General features: G+C 43.5%; 1 protein-coding gene across 2 annotated transcripts in view; it reads left to right on the forward strand.

The window, feature by feature from the left end:
• The window catches only part of MTTP (microsomal triglyceride transfer protein), a 37,268-nt gene extending 25,965 nt beyond the window's left edge, over positions 1-11,303 (forward strand). For both annotated transcript variants that reach the window (XM_082238346.1, XM_082238347.1), the window contains 8 exons: positions 742-954; positions 1,762-1,973; positions 2,883-2,980; positions 3,078-3,199; positions 5,583-5,810; positions 9,364-9,488; positions 10,289-10,459; positions 11,008-11,303. In XM_082238346.1, the coding sequence (XP_082094472.1) occupies positions 742-954; positions 1,762-1,973; positions 2,883-2,980; positions 3,078-3,199; positions 5,583-5,810; positions 9,364-9,488; positions 10,289-10,459; positions 11,008-11,176 (1,338 nt within the window). In that variant the 3' untranslated portion in view covers positions 11,177-11,303. The remainder of the gene's footprint in view (positions 1-741; positions 955-1,761; positions 1,974-2,882; positions 2,981-3,077; positions 3,200-5,582; positions 5,811-9,363; positions 9,489-10,288; positions 10,460-11,007) is intronic.
• Positions 11,304-21,713: the final 10,410 nt, after the last annotated feature.

Genomic DNA, 21,713 nt, shown 5'->3' on the forward strand with positions numbered 1-21,713 from the left:
GAAGCATTTCTTTCTCAGAACTGTTCTCGAATCATCCTTATTTTGCCTTACCTGCTCCTTTGGTGTAATTCACCTGTTCCTTCCTCGGACCTCTCTCTTGCCTGTCTATCCCAGTTTAGTCCATCCGATGAAGGTTGCAAATCCTCTGAGGTGAAGAGATCATGTCACTTCCATATTCTGTACAGCGACACTGCACACTGGTTTACATAAAATCTAATATTGTATCAGCAACAACAATAGCTTTTGCTCTCATGGGTGTCTCTTTCCACCACTGCCTCCTCCCTAAATGGTAGACCTACTTGATTCTTTGCAGTGATCTCAAGGCTGGGTGTTGTGTTGATAATAGTCAGTGGCGTAGCGTGGGGGGTGCAGGGGGGGCTGGCCGCACCGGGCGCAACATCTGGGGGTTAGGGTTAGGGGGCGCAATTCCATGGGTTAGGGGGCGCAAATTACTTGCCTTGCCCCGGGTGCTGACAACCCACGCTACGCCACTGATAATAGTGAGTATATATTGCTAGATTTTATGGAATCCAGTAAGGAACTCATATCTATCTATCTATCTATCTATCTATCTATCTATCTATCTATCATCTATCTATCTGCTGTACTCCTAGGTGTAATTTTGCCAGATTTCCCAAGTTTCACTATCATTGATTTACTACCCAATTGCATGGAATCCCCACCCCCACTGACCCCCCTCAATATAACAGTGTTTTAGGAAGTTTTTCATTTTCTTTCCAGGCTGTTATGGAAGCCAAGAAGCTGATCTCTGGAGGTTTGAACAGGGCAAAGACAGCTGATGATGTGAAGGTCTACCTTCTGGCATTGAAGAATGCTGTTTTGCCTGAAGCTATTCCAGACCTTCTGAAATACGCTGAGTCGGGAGAGGGCCCCATCAGCAATGTTGCTGTTTCTGCTCTGCAGAGATATCACCACTCTTTCATTACCAGTGAGGTAAAATAATAGAAAATTACCTGAAGAGAAGATGGCGCAGGTGGACATTTCAAATAATAAGTGTCTCTCCCTGCCTGATAGTCCCTCATTTAAATATCAGGTGTTTCTAAGTAAGATAAATATTCTATTATTATTATTATTATTATTATTATTATTATTATTATTATTATCATCATCATCATCATCATCATTCTATGTCCTGAAGAGTCTGGAAAGACAATTTTGAAAGCAACCCCAAAGTCTCATTGACAGATTTTGGGGGGCATAGGCAAGGTAGCGCTAGGTCCTTGTCCTCTGCCCTGGACCAGAGAGCAGAATTTGCATTGTAGGAGACATTTGTCCATCTATGCATTTGCATATCACAAGAAACTGTAAAATGCTATCTCAGTTCCAGCTTATAGCCCTAAAAAGCATGAGGCTCTTTCTAGAAGGGGTGAAAAGAAGAATTACGTGGGTAGTTATATGGGAATTTTATCTATCACTCCTACAGCTTACAAGTAAGACTCATGACTCACATGATTTCCCATCATCGCCCCCCCCCCCACCTCCCAGAACAAGCTGCATGTCAGTCAGAAATTCTTCCTGATTATACTTTTGCATCCAGTCTGGGGCTGGAGAAGTCCCATTGTTTTGGACTGGTCCTAGTATAATATTCATGAATTTTCGTACTATACTTGTATATTGTTACTTGATAAGCCAGCACACTGATCAATTTTTATTTATTCGTGATAAATAAAATTTCCTGCTTCTGTTATGCTGCCAATTATGTATAGGTGATGAAACTTGATCAGATTGTGTCCCCATTAGGTGAAGAAAACCATGAACAGGATTTATCACCAGAACCATAAAGTTCACGAGAAGACGGTACGCACCACAGCAGCTTCCATCATCTTCAGCAACAATCCTTCCTTCATGGAAGTGAAAAACCTCCTGCTCTCTATTGGAGAGCTGCCTCTGGAAATGAATAAGTACATGCTTTCGCTAATCCAGGACATTCTACGTTTTGAAATGCCTTCCAGGTATATCAAGTTTCATTTGTTATTTATGTTTCTCCACTTGCCTGTGCATAGTGTTGTTTCAGGGCAAAGGCAAGGGCAGCATTTGGTGGGGGGGGCTGTACTGGAAACATGTTCACCATGTTCAGTATAAATCCACCTTTTTAGACTGGGGGGGGGAGGACTCAGAAGAAACTGCAAAGTATTGAGGCAAAAATATCTGTCTGGTATTTAATGGATCGGTTGTTGTTTTTCCTAAAAGAAGGGAAAGACCCTTAGCAGATCTAACGTTTAAAATAATTTCATTATTCTTCTCTTTATTGGTAGACTACAAAAAATACATCAAGATGTTAATTTTTCATTTCTATTGTTTTTATTATTATGCTAGAAAATCCAGGATCTTTGGCCTAGAGCAGGCACCCCCAAACTCGGCCCTCCAGCTGTTTTGGGGACTACAGTTCCCATCATCCCTGACCACTGGTCCTGTTAGCTAGGGATGATGGGAGTTGTAGTCCAAAAAGAGCTGGAGGGCCAAGTTTGGGGAAGCCTGGCCTAAAGCCCTTGTGGCAATGCCACATTCGCTTCCTCCCTCAAGCCTCCTTACCACATCTGAATATTCCTATAATTGTTATTCCTTTACTGTTCTTTTAACCAGTGAATTTCTTACATAAATAAGCAACTTCATCTAACAATTTCCTCCAGTGGTTCTTATGCAGTGATTAGAACTTTACAGAATCATCAGTGATTTCAGCAACTTTTTGGTTAAGACCTTTTGCAATCTGTAGGCCAATATAATAATAGCATTTTTATCTTCTGGTTGTGGTCTTTTGATTACACTACTCAAGCAACACAAACCTTCCCATTTGCTGCATGTTGCCATTTGTAGAATATATTTAATTTTCTGATGGTTAAGGACACTTTTTTGTGTTTCAGCAAAATGATCCGTAAAGCTCTGAAGGATATCTCCATCCATAACTACAACCGATTTGCGAAAACAGGTTCTTCCTCCGCTTTCTCGGGTTACCTAACACGTAAGTGACTAACAAACTAGATAGTAGATTTTAATAACATTTATTGACACTCAGTTTCACCAGAAATCCTTACAACTTGTCTCTCTGTTTAATCAAGGTTCTCCGGATGTGTCATCCACCTATAGCCTTGACATACTCTACTCTGGCTCTGGAATCTTAAGAAGAAGTAACCTGAATATCTTTCTTTTCAATAAATATGCTCAACTTCATGCCAACCAGGTAAGTCCCATGCGCTACTAGAGTAATAACTCAGCGAAAATGTATAAGTGTGCAGCTTGGACATAATGTGGTCGCTCCATTATACCATACTTTGAACCAATGTGCGTAGCAGCTGGTGGGTTGAGCCCCTCAAATGGAAATGTAAGAAGCTGCCTTATAGTTTGGGGTCAGACTGTTGTCTAGGTCAGTACCCTCTGTTGTGACTGGCAGATCCTTTCCAGGGTTTCAGGCAGAGCTCTTTCTTATCAGCCTCCTAATCAGAGATGCAAGAGAATAAACCTGGGACATTCTGCATGCACTCAGCTACGGTGTCTCCCTTAAGAGTGTTCCCTTATCCAAGGTTTGTTATAGAAGCAATACTACCATTTTTGTTCGAGCTTTTGTTTTTTGGATGACAGTGGGAGAGTGTTGTTGCTCTCATATCCTGCTTGTGAAATTCCCACAGTCTTCTGGTTAGACAATACAGTCATACCTTGGGTTACAGATGCTTCAGGTTGCGCTTTTTCGGGTTATGGACCTCTGAAACCCAGAAGTACTGGAACGGATTACTTCCAGGTTTTGGCAGTGGTGCATGCACAGAAGTGCTAAATGGCACTTTGCGCATGCGCAGAAGCGCCGAATCGCAACCTGTGCATGAGCAGACACACCGCTGCGGGTTGTGAATGTGCCTCCTACACGGATCACATTCGCAACCCGAGCATCCACTGTACAGGAATAGATGGCCTTTTTGTCTGATCCAACAAGACTCTTCTTACAGAGGCTGTGTTTATATGTAGCACTAAACCACAGTGTAGCCCTAAGTGGATGAACCTCCACAAGCCCAAGCCCAATGCCTTGCTTGCATGTTCCTTCCCTGCCTTCTCCTCCTCCCAGTGGCGTAGCGTGGGTTCTCAGCACCCAGGGCAAGGCAAGTAATTTGCGCCCCCTAACCCGTGGATTTTAGCACTCGAGTCTCTTCCGCGCCCCCACAGATGTTGCGCCAGGTGCGGCAGGCCCCCCCTGACCCCCTACGCTACGCCACTGCTCCCACCACAAGTCTTCAGGACAGCCATCCGAAGGCTGGCGCGGGGAGAAGGTCTCTCCGCCCCACCGCCAGGCTTCGGAGGAGACTTCCGAAGGCTGGCAGTGGGGCGGAGAGACCTCCTCCCGCCGCCAGGCTTCGGAGCAGCCTTCCGAAGGCTGGCGGTGGGGCGGAGAGCCCTCCTCCCGCCGCCAGGCTTCGGAGCAGTCTTCCGAAGGCTGGCGGTGGGGCGGAGAGCCCTCCTCCCGCTGCCAGCTTTTGGAGCATCCTTCCGAAGCCTGGCGGCGGGAGGAGGTCTCTCTGCCCCACCGCCAGGCTTCGGAGGAGGTCCGAGAACAGTGGGGAAGACGCGCTGCGCTTCCCCGCTGTCCTGGAGATTTCCCTATGGACTTTTGTCTTGCGAAGGGCCGGCCAAACGCGCCCCCCCAATGTTGCGCCCGGTGCGGCTGGCACCCCTGGCACCCCCCACGCTACGCCACTGCCTCCTCCTGCTTAGTTCTCCCCTGCCCTCCTATGATGGCATTCAATTTCCTCAAATCCTTACTGTCCAAACAAACCAGGAATCCTGTTCTAATCAATTTCAAACTAAGACAACTTCAAACTATGAGTTATCAGTTTGCTTTATTGAACAGAGTTATTTTTAATCCAGAATTTCAGATTTGTATATAACACTAAGATGACATTCCAGGAAAATCGGGAGTCATCATGGCAGCTTTCCTCTGGTCACATTGGAGGTGTACAGTCATACCTCGGGTTACAGACACTTCTGGTTGTGTTTTTTCAGGGTATGGACCTACCGAAACCCAGAAGTACTGGAATGTGTTACTTCCAGGTTTTGGTGGCCACGCATGCGCAGAAGCGCCAAATTGCAACCCGCGCATGTGCAGACGTGCCACTGCAGGTTGCAAACTCTGCCGGTTGCATACGTGCATCCCACACGGATCACGTTCGCAACCTGAGCGTCAACTGTACTATGCTCTCACTTTCTGAGGGCTCACCCAGTATCATTGAACCATGATGATTTAGCATTACATGTGAACCAGCCTAGACAGCAAGTGTCCAGATGCAAAAGAGAACAGGCCTATTCCATCTAATAGTTGTGCAGAAGAAGGAATTTCAGCAGCTGCAGTTTTCCACACCCTTGGATGAAAAAGCCACATTGATAAAACCTTCTGTGCAACTCTGACCTAAAAGGAGCCATGGCATGCCTCTCTTTTGGACACCTAGATATAAAAGCAGGGCATGGTCTGATGGCAAATTCTGCAGCTACCTTGTGGACTTTAAAGAGGTATGGATGGCATGTGCTTGCCTGCAAGTGGTCATCATTCATCATGCAAGCTGTGTGCTCCTATCTCCTTTTAGGTGGTGATTGAGGCTCAGGGCCTAGAATCCATTATAGCTGCATCTGCTGATGAAGGTGAAGAAAATCTAGAGTCCTTCGCTGGTGTGTCAGCGCTCATGTTCGATGTTCAGCTTAGACCTGTTACCTTTTTCCAAGGGTATGGCGATCTCATGTCTAAAATGTTCTCAGCCACTGGAGACCCCATAAGTGTGGTGAAAGGACTCATCCTTCTGATGGATTACTCGCAGGTGAGTTCTGCATACCGGGCAATTAAATAGCTTCCGTGCATAGATAATATCCTTTACTCCCCATTTGACATGCACTTACGGGGAGATCACAAGTAAGAACAACCAGAACTGCATTAATTAATTTTGACTGCAATCCTGTGCGCACCTAAGGTAAAGGTAAAGGGACCCCTGACCATTAGGTCCAGTTGTGGCCGACTCTGGGGTTGCGGTGCTCATCTCGCTTTATTGGGCGAGGGAGCTGGTGTACAGCTTCCGGGTCATGTGGCCAGCATGACTAAGCCGCTTCTGGCGAACCAGAGCAGCACACAGAAATGCCGTTTACCTTCCTGCCAGAGCAGTACCTATTTATCTACTTGCACTTTGACATGCTTTCAAACTGCTAGGTAGGCAGGAGCAGGGACCGAGCAACAGGAGCTCACCTCGCCACGGGGATTCGAACCGCCGACCTTCTGATCGGCAAGTCCTAGGCTCCTAACCCACAGCGCCACCTGAGTCCCAATAGGTGTGTGCACCTATTTTGGAGCAAATTCCATTGAGCTCGATAAGAATTGCTTCTGAGTAGACATGCATAGGGTTGCTGTGGGCTTGTCCACACTTCTGCTTGTCCCTTTCTTAGGAAGAATGGGTCCAAGTAGTTTTCCGCTTGTCTCATGCTTTCTAGGCAGGGGTCCGAGTGGTTTTGCTTTTGGCTTACTGCTTTCATCTAGAAAACCTGCTCTTTAGTGCTAAACTGAACCAAAGCCAATCGGGAGTGTGAGAGGGGGTGGGGAATTGACATTTGCTCCAGCTCTGTGAGTTTTCCCAGGGAAAACAGCAGGGAAAGTGGAAGTGTGGTTGAGCCGTCTATATTCCCATTGGCAGGAAGTGGGAGATGCTATCCTGCCATTCAGTTATTCAGAGTCTACATGCAACCAACTGACAAATGCTAAGCTCAAATGCTTAAACCTCATCAAGGGGAGAAATCACTGACATTCATAGTTTCATAAAAACAAGAAACAAGGCACATTTTTTATAACTGTGCTTAGATGTGACGTAACACAATACACCATTTTATGTATTGCTGTTTTTCCCCAAGTGTTTTATTTCTTATTCACCATATGATTGCATATTCCGAAGTGCATGTAGCCATGGGGAAATGTCAGGTATTTTTCAACCCGTGGCAGCAGTTTCCTGTAGCATTTGATTGTATTTCATTAAAATCTCGTATGAATGAGTACTTTAAATCTCCCTTTTTGATATAAATCCCGTTGCTGTGACTAACTGTAATTGAAAATCAGATGGCGTTATGAATCTAGGCTAAGATTCATATGTTTGTTTAGAAATGTACAGAGAACCACCATTACCCAGTATGGTTATATCGAGTCTCAGACAAGGACTGGGGTGACCTAGGTTCATATTCCCATTTAACCATGAAGCTCACTGGGTGATCTTGGGTCAGAGACTCTCTTCCAGCTCAATGTACCTCGCAGGGCTAGTGTAATGATTAAATAGGAGGGGGGCAAGCCCTGCCCCCGACATACACACACATAAAAGAAAGAGGAATCTCTGCCCTTTCCCCAGGACTAGAGCAGCTCCATGGCTAGTAACGTGAAGTCACATTTATTTGCTTATATTTTACAAATTTATAAATCACCTCATGGCATGAAGCCATGGGAGTGGTGTGCAGGATAAAAATAGAATAAAGCAGAAAAACACAATCTCTAAAAGCAAATTAGCCCAATGTGCAGATTTGCTATTATTTAAAGCATCTTTAAAAATCTGCCTTGCTGAATTACAGTAAAAAACCTAGCCGTTCCCCCATTGTTATTATTTTTTTAACAAAGCAAAGGGCAGTGGGGAAAAGTGCTCTTTTCAGTGCCACCTGCTTCTCCCATTTTATACATCTTCCATTTTCATGGGTCTTACTTCAGCGTAAATTATTCATCAGATCTGGACACATCATGCCTTGTCTCAGGCCATGTAGTATGGCTATATTTAAAGTTAATCTGATTTCCAAGCCCTGTGAACTTTAAAATCTTGGCTGTCTATCAGCATTCAAATGAAATGACTTGCTCTGACCCTGAGCTATTATCACTTCCAAAATTGACTCAGTGCGATGGACTTCCAGTCCAGCTGTAAAAGATTCTGACAGCTGTAAGCCTCAGCCTTGGCAGAAAGCGCTGTGAATGCAACTATCTCCTCCTGCCTGCCCATAAAGCTCTATCTCCAACCATTTGGCACTTCTTGCAACAGCTCTTTTGCACAAATTCTTGCTGCAGGTGGTCTAATACTGGAGAGAAGTGGTTTCTTTTTTGTGTCTTCCCAACTTCCTCTAGAAGGCATGCAGGGGTCAGCAAACTTTTTCAGCTGGGGGCCGTTCCATTGTCCCTCAGACCTTGTGGGGGGCTGGACTATATTTTGAAAAATATATATGAACAAATTCCTATGATCCACAAATTACTCAGAGATGCATTTTAAATAAAAGCACACATTCTACTCCTGTAAAAACACCAGGCAGGCCCCACAAATAACCCAGAGATACATTTTAAATAAAAGGGCACATTCTACTCATGTAAAAACATGCTGACCGTCTGTGGGCCGGATTGAGAAGGCGATTGGGCCGGATCCAGCCCCCGGGCCTTAGTTTGCCTACCCGTGGTATAGAGAGAGCCTTGTGATTAGCAACCTCAAGTTTTGCAGGCATTCAGATAATCTCATGCAAACGGGGCTTGAATTTTCTGGATTGGAAACTTAATAATAATAATAATTTTATTATTTATATGCCACCCATCTGGCTGGGTTGACCCAGCCATTCTGGGCAGCTTCCTGCAAGAAATGCTGAATTGGCTGAATTGAGTGGAGATACATGCTTGCTTTTTAAAATGTCTCACTTTCCACACAGCATTAACAGCATTCCCAAAAGATGCATTTTGGTCTGAAAGATGTCCCTAAGGCAACTCCTGGTGTGGTGGTCTCACCCTGCCAGCCTTATCTATGGTTACTTCTGCATTTAGCTGGCACTGCAAGACTTTCACAACCAGATGATTGGAATTTGTGAATGGTAGTTGGTAGCTGATGTATCTTTCTTACATAACTTTTCCCGTGCGGTGTGGGATTTCTGTGCCAGAAGCTGATCTTTCTTAAAAGCTGTTGGTGTTCCTGCAGCAGGTCAGGGGTACGAAGATTGTCAGGAAGCCTGTGGAGAATTCTCCTATGTCTCTTAAATGCAATGTGGATAAGGACCGTAAAATCTATTTAAATCTGCAGGTGAAAGATGCCCTTGACTTTAGCCCCATCACTTCACCCTGTTTCTGAAGCTAAGTCAAGAAAATCAAGACAGGTCTTTTAAATATTTCCATTCCTTCACATTCTGCTCTTAAACTCATGCTAAAACAGTAATGATGTAAGCTTAGATAATGCCCAAGCCAGGTAACAATAATTCAACAATAAAGAAGAACCTAATTCACAAACAAGTAAGCAATATCACAATAAAACCAGTTAAGAACAGATTTTAAATATTGGTCATATATTGAATAAAACAAGAAATGTTCATTGTGCACCATTTTGCATCTAGGTAATTCAGCTACAGTCTGGGCTGGTTTGCAGCACAGAATTCCAGGGAGGCCTGGCCATTGATATTTCTGGAGGAATGGAATTCAGCCTTTGGTACAGAGAATCCAAAACCAATGTTAAAAACCGGTGAGATGACCTAACTCCAAACATCCTTAAAGGAAACGCATTCAATGATTTTGTCAACATAGGGAATTTTAAATCTGAGGAAAGCGTGGAAATCTTAAAACACTTAGCAATATGAACTGAATCCCTGTTTTAGACAGAAATATTCATGTTTCTTTCTTTGGGGGTGTGTGTTTTTTTGTCTAACTGGTTTCAAAAACTATGCTGGCAACGATGCAGTTGTAATCCTTATCAAACTTACCTGGAAGTCAGTCAGTCCCATTTAACACTCATTTTTCCTGAGCAGACTTTGACTTTCATAGGATTTTGCTGCAAATGTAGAAGGGCAATCACCATGCTTACGCAAAGTTCTTCCACTTCCCCCAAAAGGTGCTCAAGGTTAGGCTTTGTTGAGGTTGTGGGGAAGATATTGACAGCCCTTCTATGTAAAACTGGATTTCATTTGTTGCCATATTGGTAAGAGGAGTTTCTCAGACTATCTGTGGGATTTGAGAATGGCTTTATCAAATTGAGATTCAGAGTGGAATTCGATGTGGCAATTGAATTGGAACTGCAACCACATGTCAAGTACTCCCTCCCTGCTGTTTAGGCATATTTACTTGTCTTGGGATGTCCTAAGATGTCTTTTTCCTACCACTAAGAGCCAGTGATACAGAGACATTGGGGAGGTGGCATGATGTTGTGGCCTTGTTACCTAATGGAGTTTCCCAGAAGTTACAGACGGGAGGGACGCTCCTGTTCTTTGGGTGACGGAATGTTATCTAATATATGGCTTCCTGGTTTATCTCAATCTCTTCTTGCAGGGGAGCTGTGGTGATAGTCGGCAACATTGTTGTGGATGCGCTCTTCGTCAAGGCTGGCATGGAAAGCAGTGTTGAAGCCGAAACAACTCTGGACTTTGTCTCCACAGTGCAGTTTTCACAATATCCGTTTTTAGTTTGCTTGCAGATGGACAAAATTGAAAGTCCTTTCAGGTAGCAATCAGTGGGAGCTATTTGTCTGTAATGTTAACGGTGTACAGTGGTACCTCGGTTTACGAACTTAATCTGTTCCTGAAGTCCGTTCTTAAACCAAATCCGTTCTTAAACTGAGGCGTGCTTTCCCTAATGAGGCCTCCCGCCGCTGGTGCCCTTCCACTGTTTGGCTTCGGTTTCTAGACCGACGTAAAGTTTGCAAACTGGAACACTACTTCTGGTTTTGTGGAGTTTGTAAACCGAATAGTTCATAAACAGGACTCTTCATAAACCGAGGTACCACTGTACCCTAACTAGATTTAGGGAGGGTTGGCTTAGGAAGGGTGTCAGGAAGTGGATTCAGAGGCTGGTGGGCCTGGAGGTTTCTACTAACCCTGGTGAAATCCTGAAAATTGGCTTCTAAATATCTTTAGAATAGGCTGGGTGGGAAGAGATTTTGCCACAAAAATGTGCAGTTGGGCTTACCGTTAAGAACTACTGCTCATAGGATAGATACTTTATGCCATCCGAGTTACAATATAAAATGCAATATCATTATTATTTTGCAGGAGATACTTAGTTAAATATGAAAGTCTACCATCAGGAGAATCTTATACCTCCCGGAAAGGAAAAGTGAGGCTGCTGCCTGGTTCCGAATATCCCCTTCACCAAGAGAACTCCAACATGTGCAAGAAAGTTTTCAGTGATCAGCCTGACTCCTCGGAAAGCTGGTTTTGAAACAGGCGCCTGATCTTTCATTTGACCCCAACCGTGGCTGATGTTGGCTTTGACACGTACTGCCGTGGTGGCTTGGGGCCTGAATCTGTGGTACTTCAGCCCACGAAAACTTTACTGTCAACTTCAAGAGGCCCAGAATCTTGACTGCGTGTTCACTGTGTTTACATATTTACCTATATTTAAAGAAACCCTTTTTTATGTGACAAGTTAAGGAAATCATACCACTTGATGCAATTCTAGGCACTCGTTGAGGGTCCAGTTAGATGTGTTGCGTGGCCATATGCAGATCTTCCTGAGTCCCTTTGTTTGGTTTTAAAAACACCTGGGGGCAGGCACTTTGGATTGGGGCCACAGTGAAGGACCAGAGAGGGCTTAACTCATGGGTAAGCAAACTAAGACCCGGGGGCCAGATCTGGCCCAATCGCCTTCTCAATCCAGCCCGCAGACGGTCTTGCAATCAGCATGTTTTTACATGAGTAGAATGTGCCCTTTTATTTAAAATTCATCTCTGGGTTATTTGTGGGGCCTGCCTGGTGTTTCTACATGAGTAGAATGTGTGTTTTTATTTAAAATGCATCTGTGGGTTATTTGTGGGGCATAGGAATTTGTTCATTATTTTTTTCAAAATATAGTTGGCCCCCCACAAGGTCTGAGGGACAGTGGACTGGCCCCCAGCTGAAATAGTTTGCTGACCCCTGGCTTAACCCATTTCCCGCACCTCATTTCTGCAGCTTAAATCACTGCTCCTCAGCCATGAAGTTACTTTTACCCATGGGAAGGGATTGAAAGGGAGGATACTTGTCCTTGTCTTTTCTCGCTTCATAGCAGCATTAAAGATTTTAACAGCAGCAATTTAAGTAAAGGACATGATTCAGTGCGAAAGGGGGTTTTTTTCCTTTCTTAAATATCACAACCCTATTCCCAGTCTTCCCCACTACCCACCTCCAGCTACTTTTAACCAAAGAAAAGGACCACAGGAGTTCCAGTATCTGATTTTGCCCTGGGGCCAGTATCACTCTGGCGTTGACATTAAAAACACTGCAAACACACTATGTTTCTTGAAGGAAGAAACAGAAAGGTCCATGGTTCTCCCAGGCGTTTTTAAAATCTGCACAGTAAAAATAATGATTATTTATTATTTCAGTTGTAATCCTGACCTTAGTGGAACCCATTTTTTAAAGTGCAGTAGTGTTCCATGCTAAGGTAGCACAAATAAACATTAATGCAATCCAAACTGAAACCTTGCACCAGTTCCCGGACAATTCCTGCTCATTTTAATGGGACATGAGCAGAAGATTTTGCTGGATGCTGTTGTGTGGTTTAACTGGAAAACAAAAAAAAATTGGAGTTAGGATAATTGATGGAAATATGCTAATGCATGCTGAAGAGATAGAATTGTATGTGTTCATAAATATTTTCCATGTATTATACTAACCCCAGGCTTTTTTAATGTACTGTTTGCAAGATGAAGAACAATGCTGTGCATATGTACTTACTTGAAAGTAAATCCTACTGTGTTCATTAGGATTTAGTCCCTAGTTATGTGGTTAAGGATGGAGGAAGACATTTGAATCAGGTCACAGATTTGCACTTCCTGAAACAGTAAGTAAAACACAGCCATCCTTTGAAATTCACACTTCTCTGAGTGTCGCAATGCAGTTCTCCAACCAGATAATGTAAATGCATATAAAGCTTATATTAGTACCATAGAAAAATTGCAGTATATTGGAGAAAATTGTTGGCGACAAAACTGTTTTGTAGGCAAAACTGGATATAAACCGTGCAAGGAGAAATGCACATTAAACTACTGACCTATTTGATGTGGAAATATAGGGAACTGGATTTAAGACTGAGGGGGGAAATGAGATTCTGAGAAAATCCTGAAATTGACAGATTTGCCCATCGTTATTTAGGGTTGCACCCTTAGGCTAGTACTCCTTTTCATTTTGTGGTTTGTTTAATCAGAACTGTGTTTGAAAGGACTTGGGTTGTTAACCTATGTGTTTGTAAATGCTTGCTTATCTTTTTTTTTTTTTTTAAATGTGTTCAGTTGGAGACAGTTCTGATTTGGGAGAGGGTAAAATCCCAAGTCATAAATTTGCTCTTCTGAAAGCCAATCAGTGGCTTCAGTGGAAATAAACATGGTTCACACTGGTGCTTTTAAATGATCTCATTCTGAAATGTGGTGGAAGTAGGAATGTGTTCACACAAACATCTCTCAGTGGGGCCAGGAAGAAGAAGAAGAGTTTGGATTTGATATCCCGCTTTATCACTACCCTAAGGAGTCTCAAAGCAGCTAACATTCTCCTTTCCCTTCCTCCCCCACAACAAACACTCTGTGAGGTGAGTGGGGCTGAGAGACTTCAAAGAAGTGTGACTAGCCCAAGGTCACCCAGCAGCTGCATGTGGAGGAGCGGAGACGCGAACCCGGTTCCCCAGATTGCAAGACTACCGCTCTTAACCACTACACCACACTGGACAACATCAGGACTCGAAAGAGCCTCCTCTTTGTCTCACCTTCTAATTACCCTTTTTACAAAGGCTCCACCTCATGGTTTTGACATAGTGTGATTTTTGGGCAGTCATGGGCCCCATTAATGGTAGATTTGCATTCTGGGCAATAAGCAATATGGCATGTAAGCAATATGGCATGTAAATAGATTTAAATAACTCTGCAGCTGAGAAGTTGCTGGGGTTTACCTCCCCCTTCTGCAGTTAAAGTATCTACCGTGCATAGAATCGCTCACAAAGCTAACACACTGAATTTATTTTTTTGATGGGTAGAAACCATTAGGGAGAGACTGGATTTATTGGGAGCATCTGCAGAGGATTACAAGGAGGACCAAACACCATTGACAAATCTATTTCCTCTAATCCTGAACCATACACAGACACATATGCACAGACTGAGTGTAGTTTCCCTGCTACGCTCTTGACATCTTCTCAAAAATGTTTTACCACCCCAGATGCAGATAAGTGATCATTATTATGATTATGGTGCTATTTTAGGCTGCATCAATAGAAGTATAGTACAGTGGTACCTCGGGTTATAGGTGCTTCAGGTTACAGACACTTCAGGTTACAGACTCCGCTAACCCAGAAATAGTACCTCGGGGTAAGAACTTTGCTTCAGGATGAGAACAGAAATCGTGTCCCGGTGGCGCAGCGGCAGCAGCGGGAGGCCCCATTAGCTAAAGTGGTACCTCAGGTTAAGAACAGTTTCAGGTTAAGAACGGACCTCCAGAACGAATTAAGTTCTTAACCCAAGGTACCACTGTATCCCGATCAAGGGACGTAATAGTACCACTCTATTCTGCCTTGGTCAGACCACACCTGGAATATTGGGTCCAGTTCTGGAGACCACAATTTCAGAAGAATATTGACAAGCTGGAGGGCAACCAAGATGATCAAGGGCCTGGAAACCAAGCCTTATGAGGAACTGTTGAGGGAGCTGGGTATGTTTAGCCTGGAAAAGAGGAGACTGAGAGGAGCTATGATAGCCATCTTCAAGTATCTAGTGGTCTGTCACATGGAAGATGTTATGTACTGAATTGAATAGGATCCAAATGGCAGCAGTCTGATTGGTCCTAGAACAATAGGATTCAGAATGCAGCAGTCTGATTGGTCCACAGGAGCCACCCAATCCATCTCCAGGTGGAAGTGAATCCGCAACCTGATTGGCCTACAGGTGAATTCCGGAATTAACCAATAATGTGGGGCCCATTGTGTAAATAATGTATAATAAAGCACACATTCTGGGGGAACTTCCATTCCTCCTCACCACTTTGAGATGAATAAAGAGCATGAAATCCACTCTCGTCTCCGAGTATATTTCAGAAGATGAATCAAGTTTCTTTTCCCCTGCTCCGGAAGTATGGCCTAAACCCAGGAATTCAAGTTAAAAGAAAGGAGACTCCAACTCAACATCAGAAGGTTCTTCCTGATGTTAAGAGCTGTTTGGAATGGTATCCCTCGGGAGGTGGTCGGCTCTCCTCCATTGGAAGTTTTTAAGCAGAGGTTGGATGGCCATCTGCCAGGGATGCTTTAGTTGAGATTCCTGCCTTGCAGGGGTTTGAACTAGATGACCCTTGGTATCCCTTCCAACTCTATGATTCTGTGGTTGTTCTGCCAGGGCCCAAATGGTTGGCAATGCGGCTGCTGCCAAGCGATTCCTTAAAACACCATTCCTAGGTGTGAAGGTCAAAGTACTCCTGTTAAGTTGTAGTGATGGGGATGAGGTTTAAATTTTGTTTGGAGGGCTGGGGTTGGTACTACTTAAGCAGTTTTATTGTGCTGGGAATTTTGTTTATTGGTTGTCCGGCTGTGCAATTGCAGACCCACTAAGGTAGCTGGTCAGCTGTTCCCACACAGACTATTCCATTTAACTCTTCAGGGTTAGTCTAACATTGCCATAATTATCAGTAAAGTGTCAGATTTTGGGGGAAAGATCTTTAAATACACCACATAGCTTTGTACCGTATAATCTAGAAGAAGCTAATTGCCTTCCCTCATAAATTGGTAAAAAATATTTAGCACAGCAGCTGAAGCTAACAGAAGCAATCCCATACCTTTGATGCAACTGATTTTCTTCACGGCAGTAGGATTTGCAGCTAATGTCATAACTTGGGGGGAAACAAGGTGCTCACCTGTAAAGGCATTGCAGGATCACGACCTCTTCTTCATTAGGAAAAATGAATGGAATTTCTTCCTGGCTATTCCTCAAATGCTCCACATGCTTAATTCTTCAGAGATGAGTGGCTGCAGTTGTCCCCCCTCCCCCACTGATAACTGTGTTAGAAAAAATAAATACATACTCCAAAAACAACAAAATCCAGATCCCCAATATGGTAATCCTGAGATGACATCACTTATTTATATTTTCTTGTCAGATAAAATATTTACTTCATATACTGGTCACAAGAAGCTGAGAGAAATGAAAGAGCCACTATTGGACTTTGACATGGGTTCAGTTCCCCACTCCGCCACAAAGCTTACTGGGTGACCTTGGGCCAATCACCAACTTACCTCACAGGGCTGTTGTGAGGATGAAAAATGGGTGCATATGCTGCCTTGAGCTTCTTGGAGGAAGAATAAATAAAAATGTTCATCACTAACATGACTGTGGTATCAAGGAGACACTGTCCAACTAATCCAGAGGTTTTATGTGAAAGGGCTTGCATATTTACTTCAATTTCAATGCACTTCCTCTGTGTGTGCAACTGCTGCTCTTGTGTTGAAAGAATGCAGAGCTCACAACAGAGCTCCATGTGTGCCCTGCAACTCCTTTGGCTGCAAGGAGAAGTTGCATTTCCCAGGACTCGTAAACACCTCATCTGCTCCCATAGTCGAGATGCCCAGGAGGGATAGAGGGAAAGACCTCTCTGCTCTACCATAGCGAGATAAGATGAGGTGGAAAGAGTAGTCCTGCGGTCACAACAACTGCAGGTGGAGTCGGATATAGAAATTTGGGATTGGGAGAAATTGAGAGGGATAGGACACATGGGGATGCATCTGGCTCAGAAATTAACTGAGCTATTTTCTGACCTGGCTTGGTTGGCGTGGCACAGCCCAAGTCTGAACTGAGCATAGGAAGGTTCACCCATCACTAATTATTAGTTGTGTGTGCAGAGGTCTGTGTTGCTGCCCATAGAACTTGGGCTGTACAAGGACAAAGGTAATTTTGTAGGGTAATGGGATGTGGGTGGGGCTGTGGTCTAAACCCGTTTCTTGGTCCCAGCTCCTGCCCACCTAGCAGTTCGAAAGCACGTCAAGTGCAAGTAGATAAATAGGTACCACTCCGGTAGGAAGGTAAACAGCGTTTCCGTGCGCTGCTCTGGTTTCCAGAAGCGGCTTAGTCATGCTGGCCACATGACCTGGAAGCTGTACGCTGGCTCCCTCGGCCAATAAAGCGAGATGAGTGCCGCAATCCCAGAGTCGGCCACGACTGGACCTAATGGTCAGGGGTCCTTTTACCTTTACCTAATTTTGTAGGGTAGGATATTGACCACGTGCATCTCCTGTTCCCTTCACTGTGGGTTGTGCACTCTAACACACAAACACTTTTTGGAATTGTTCTATGAAGCTTATCTGGCAATGGCACAGACTATGGTAGGGCAGAAAGCCATGGGAATTAGTGGAAATTAGCCCTTTGCAATCAAACAGCTGGTCTGCTCAATCATCCTCCAACCACCACAAACTCTTGAAAGCGCTCTGTGAAATCAAAACAGAGCTGTCAGCAAATGGAAGCTTCTGAACCCAGTTTTACTCCTTCAGCGGTGATAAATGCCCTTCTGGGTTTTCTCTCCTATCAGAGCCATGCACTTGATTCTGAAGATATCTGACCCCAACAGCTGGACATAATGGGGATTCCAGGAAGAGAGTTAGCTCAACAGCTGGGTATCGGAAGGTAATGGTTTACTTGCTTGGAGGACTATGTCGCTATGGCAACCCTACAACAGACAAAAATATGTTTGCAGCCATATGCAGTCTAAACTCACATATGAAAGCCATAAAACCCCATGGAGCTTCTTCATACAGTACAAGCAAACCTATGCAACTGGAGAAATGATATGGTGCAGATTCTACTACTGGAGAGCGCAGATTGCAATGTTTGTTCAAATGCTGTCCTAAAATCCTACACTGCATGTAGAAAAGTAACATGGAAGAGCTAAGGACTGTAGTCTATTTGTTACACTGGTGGAAAAAATACATGCAGGAAAGCATTTGTTTTCATCACTACCCCTGACCTGGGCACTCCTTTTACTAACATTTTCCCAGCCCAATGCTCCAAGCAGTGCCAGGCAGGTGAGTCTAACCACTATTTTCAGTTTCCATAATGACACAAAGTGTGGGAAGCTTAAGTAAGCCTAGCACTGCTGCTGCTGCCTGGGTCCACTAACAGGAAGGGTTCTATCAGAGAGCAGTTTGCACAGGATTCCTTTAAAGATGGGTTCAGTCCCGAGTCTGGAAAATATTGTCCTAGGAGGCTCTCCAAAGGTTCTTCCCTCCGTACCATTCCAGGTCAACCGTCATGTGATTTCAGTGGAATTTTCCCCCCAAACGCACATGGAAATTCCCATTTGCCCCAGTAAATTCATGTGTTGTTCTCCGCATAAGAGCAAGTGCACTCATAAGAGCAAGTGTGATACAGGGGCTTAAGAGTGTCAGACTAGGAGACCAGGGTTACAATCCCTACCTGGGCATGAAGCTCACTGGATTGGCCCAAGCACTGCCTCCCAGCCTAACTTTCCTCACAAGGTTTAATTGTGGGGATTGTGATACACATCACCTTGAGCTCCTTAGAGAAAAAGGAGGGATATAAATGCAATTAATTAATGCTGTAATAAAAGGGTAAAGCGACCCCTGACCATTAGGTCCAGTCGTGGCCGACTCTGGGATTGCGGCACTCATCTCGCTTTATTGGCCGAGGGAGCCGGTGTACAGCTTCCGGGTCATGTGGCCAGCATGACTAAGCTGCTTCTGGCAAACCAGAGCAGCGCACGGAAACGCCGTTTACCTTCCCGCCAGAGTGGTACCTATTTATCTACTTGCACTTTGACGTGCTTTCGAACTGCTAGGTGGGCAGGAGCTGGGACCGAGAAATGGGAGCTCACCCCGTCATGGGGATTCGAACCGCCGACCTTCTAATTGGAAAGTCCTAGGCTCTGTGGTTTAACCCACAGCGCCACCCGCGTCCCATAATGTTGTAATAAAGAAGTATGCAAAAGAGCAGTTAAGTGTCTACCTCTCATGGAGTAAATGTGTGTTTGTGTTGGCACATGTCCTTATCATGCAGTTTTGCTCTGCAATCACTCAACCACTGTGGATAGTAGGCAGCCATCCTGGTTCCTGTACAAGATGGAGCTGCAACAGTGAAAAATATCACAGGTGGACAGCACTTTAGAACTGGTTTCTTCACTGCACCTAAGAAAGTGACTCTGATGTCGGTGGTGCTAATAAGCTCATTATTCAGGAGAATGCTTATTTTAATCTCATGCCTGCTAGTGGTCTGTGACAGCCTGAAACATACTTGGCGCTAGTTAACCAGGAATGTCTTTGCTAAGCAACCCTTTAAAAGCCCATTGCTAACTTTAACTTTGCAAGTTTTCCACCTGCTGCTAGAGGAGCAGTTAAAAACAACAACCCTCTACCGTGTCATCATCATCTTCCCACTTTAATTTGTTAAATAAAAACTTTTATTTCACTTATTAGCATGGCAGTGTTAACACTTTCGGATTGCTTTATATTGTTTTTCTCATTTTATAGGCTGAAAGGAGAAAACGTCCTTTTCAAACAAACAGAACCTTTCAACCTACATCCCATTTTTAGCTGAAGTTTAATTTACATCAATGTTGGAAGGATTTACATGGTTCCATTGATGGGCTTGAGCTGTAACAGTACAGCTGCACTCCATTAGCAAATGTGCAATCCTTTTTCTGATACTGTAATGTGTATCGTGTTTTTTATCCTCACTATTATTATTATTATTATTAAGAGTTTTACACCATATTTCAGTCCAGGACTAGGCCCAAGTTTGTTCCGGCATTTTCTTTTACAGAAACTAACACATAGTAAAATCAGACATAAAAAAATAAAAATAAAAATAAATGAAAGAGATAACTAGTTAAAAATAGTTTACAGAGCCAATCCAAATGCCATCTTGAAAAGGTATTCTTGTAGGCCTGGAAAGAACAGGCTGTGCTAATTTTTGCTGATCAGCAAGCATCCATCAGCTAGCCTCCCACCCTATCATTCTGAAAAATACCCACTCAGTCTGCTGTGCTCCCTTATGCTTTGCTCTGGAAGTTAAAGAGAACTCTTATCAAGATGGTACAACTGCCCTTCTGTAGTAGAGTGCAAAGTGCTGAACTCCCACTCAGTGGGTTTTAAAGGGGTACTCAAGGGTACTCAGTATCAGCACCTCTTTTGTTGTTATAATAAAAAAATTCCTTCCAGTAGCACCTTAAAGACCAACTAAGTTAGTTCTTGGTATGAGCTTTCGTGTGCATGCACACTTCTTCAGATACCATGTTGTTGTTTTTGTTAAAACATGTGGCATTTACTGCAACAACTACATGGTGAGTACCGGCACCTATTTGTCTTGGGGAAAAGCAATGCTCCCACTTATCCCTCATAAGAAGAGAGGGAATGGCCATTATTAACGAACCATTTCTCCACACTCTGGTCTTCATTCCTGTTGTGTGTTCAGTTGCTATTAAAGGGTGTACTGCTGGTGCAAATGCAATTGGCGATCAAATAAGAAAATAAACTGTGCCGCTACATGTGTCATGCTACCAACACAAAGACAGTACATGAACCACTAGGCAGCAGTGCAAAAGGTCCTAATCTGAAATTGTTTGCTGCAAATCTCTCTTTTCTGTGGGTGTCACTTTGTGAAACTGTTGTTGAGCACTATTCTGTGTTTGGTAACACAACGTACCGTATTTTTCCGTGTATAACACGCCCCCTATTTTTGGAGACTCAAAATTAAGAAAATGGGGGGAGATTGCCCCCGTGTATAAGACTACCCCCCAAACATTATTTTATAGTAAAAAAAAACCCTGGTCTTATACACGGGAAAGTATGGTAATTTCTCGCTTTTGAAATCACTAAAACTCCCTTGGAGTATGATTTACAGGCACAAGCAGCTTTATTAACTGGGAAGGTATATTTATTTTTGTCCAAGCTGGATCCACTATAATGTAGAGAGCTTTTTAAAAACCTGTCAGACATTAGGTTAATATAAAGGGAAAACATTTATCGTGTACCGATAAAATGTATTTTATTTAGATGACAGAGAGTAAAATGCTAACAGTAACAATGCTTTGTTGTTACATTTTGCAATGCAAATCAGGATTTGGTGAACTGTCCAGCAATTAAGCTTTTCTGGGGTAAAAGAGCTCATATAATACATCTTATGCTAATATTTCATAGCCTATTCCCCTCCTAATTGTTTCTAACTTAATAACTACAGCTAGAATGTTGGTTGCAAAGGAAGTAGCATGAATCTACTCATCTTCACTAAAGGAATGGCTAGCATTACAATGATGTGTTGTATTTAATTAACTTTTACTCAGTGCAATTAATTACCATGACTTGACTTAGGTCTACTTCAGCGGCTCTACCCTGTATGAAAGTTTAATATAACCCAACATGAATAATTCTTGTCATATGTTTTGTGTGTGTATAGACTGAAAATAAAACATAAAAAACCACGGTGTACTTAGGAGGTTGTTTATAATATAGTTTAATGAAAAATACATTTTATTTGTCATAACATTCAAAAAATATACAAATGCTTGCTTGTTTGCATACAAAGGTTGATGCTTAAAGCATTTAAACAGTTTATTATATTCTTGTGATCCTCATACAATTAAATCTTCGCTATGTGCAACACACCCGTAGTGCAATTCCCAGAGCGCCTTTGCTGGGTTTGCTGTCCTTGAATTCCAAGCTCACAGCATTCTGTAATGGGATCACGCCAGACCTCAGCCAATAACTCGCTACAATGTCATCTATGTTGAAAGCAGCATAGAGT

This window comes from Podarcis vaucheri (genome assembly GCF_965113315.1).
Source record: "Podarcis vaucheri genome assembly, chromosome: 9".
Taxonomy (NCBI): Eukaryota; Metazoa; Chordata; class Lepidosauria; order Squamata; family Lacertidae; genus Podarcis; species Podarcis vaucheri.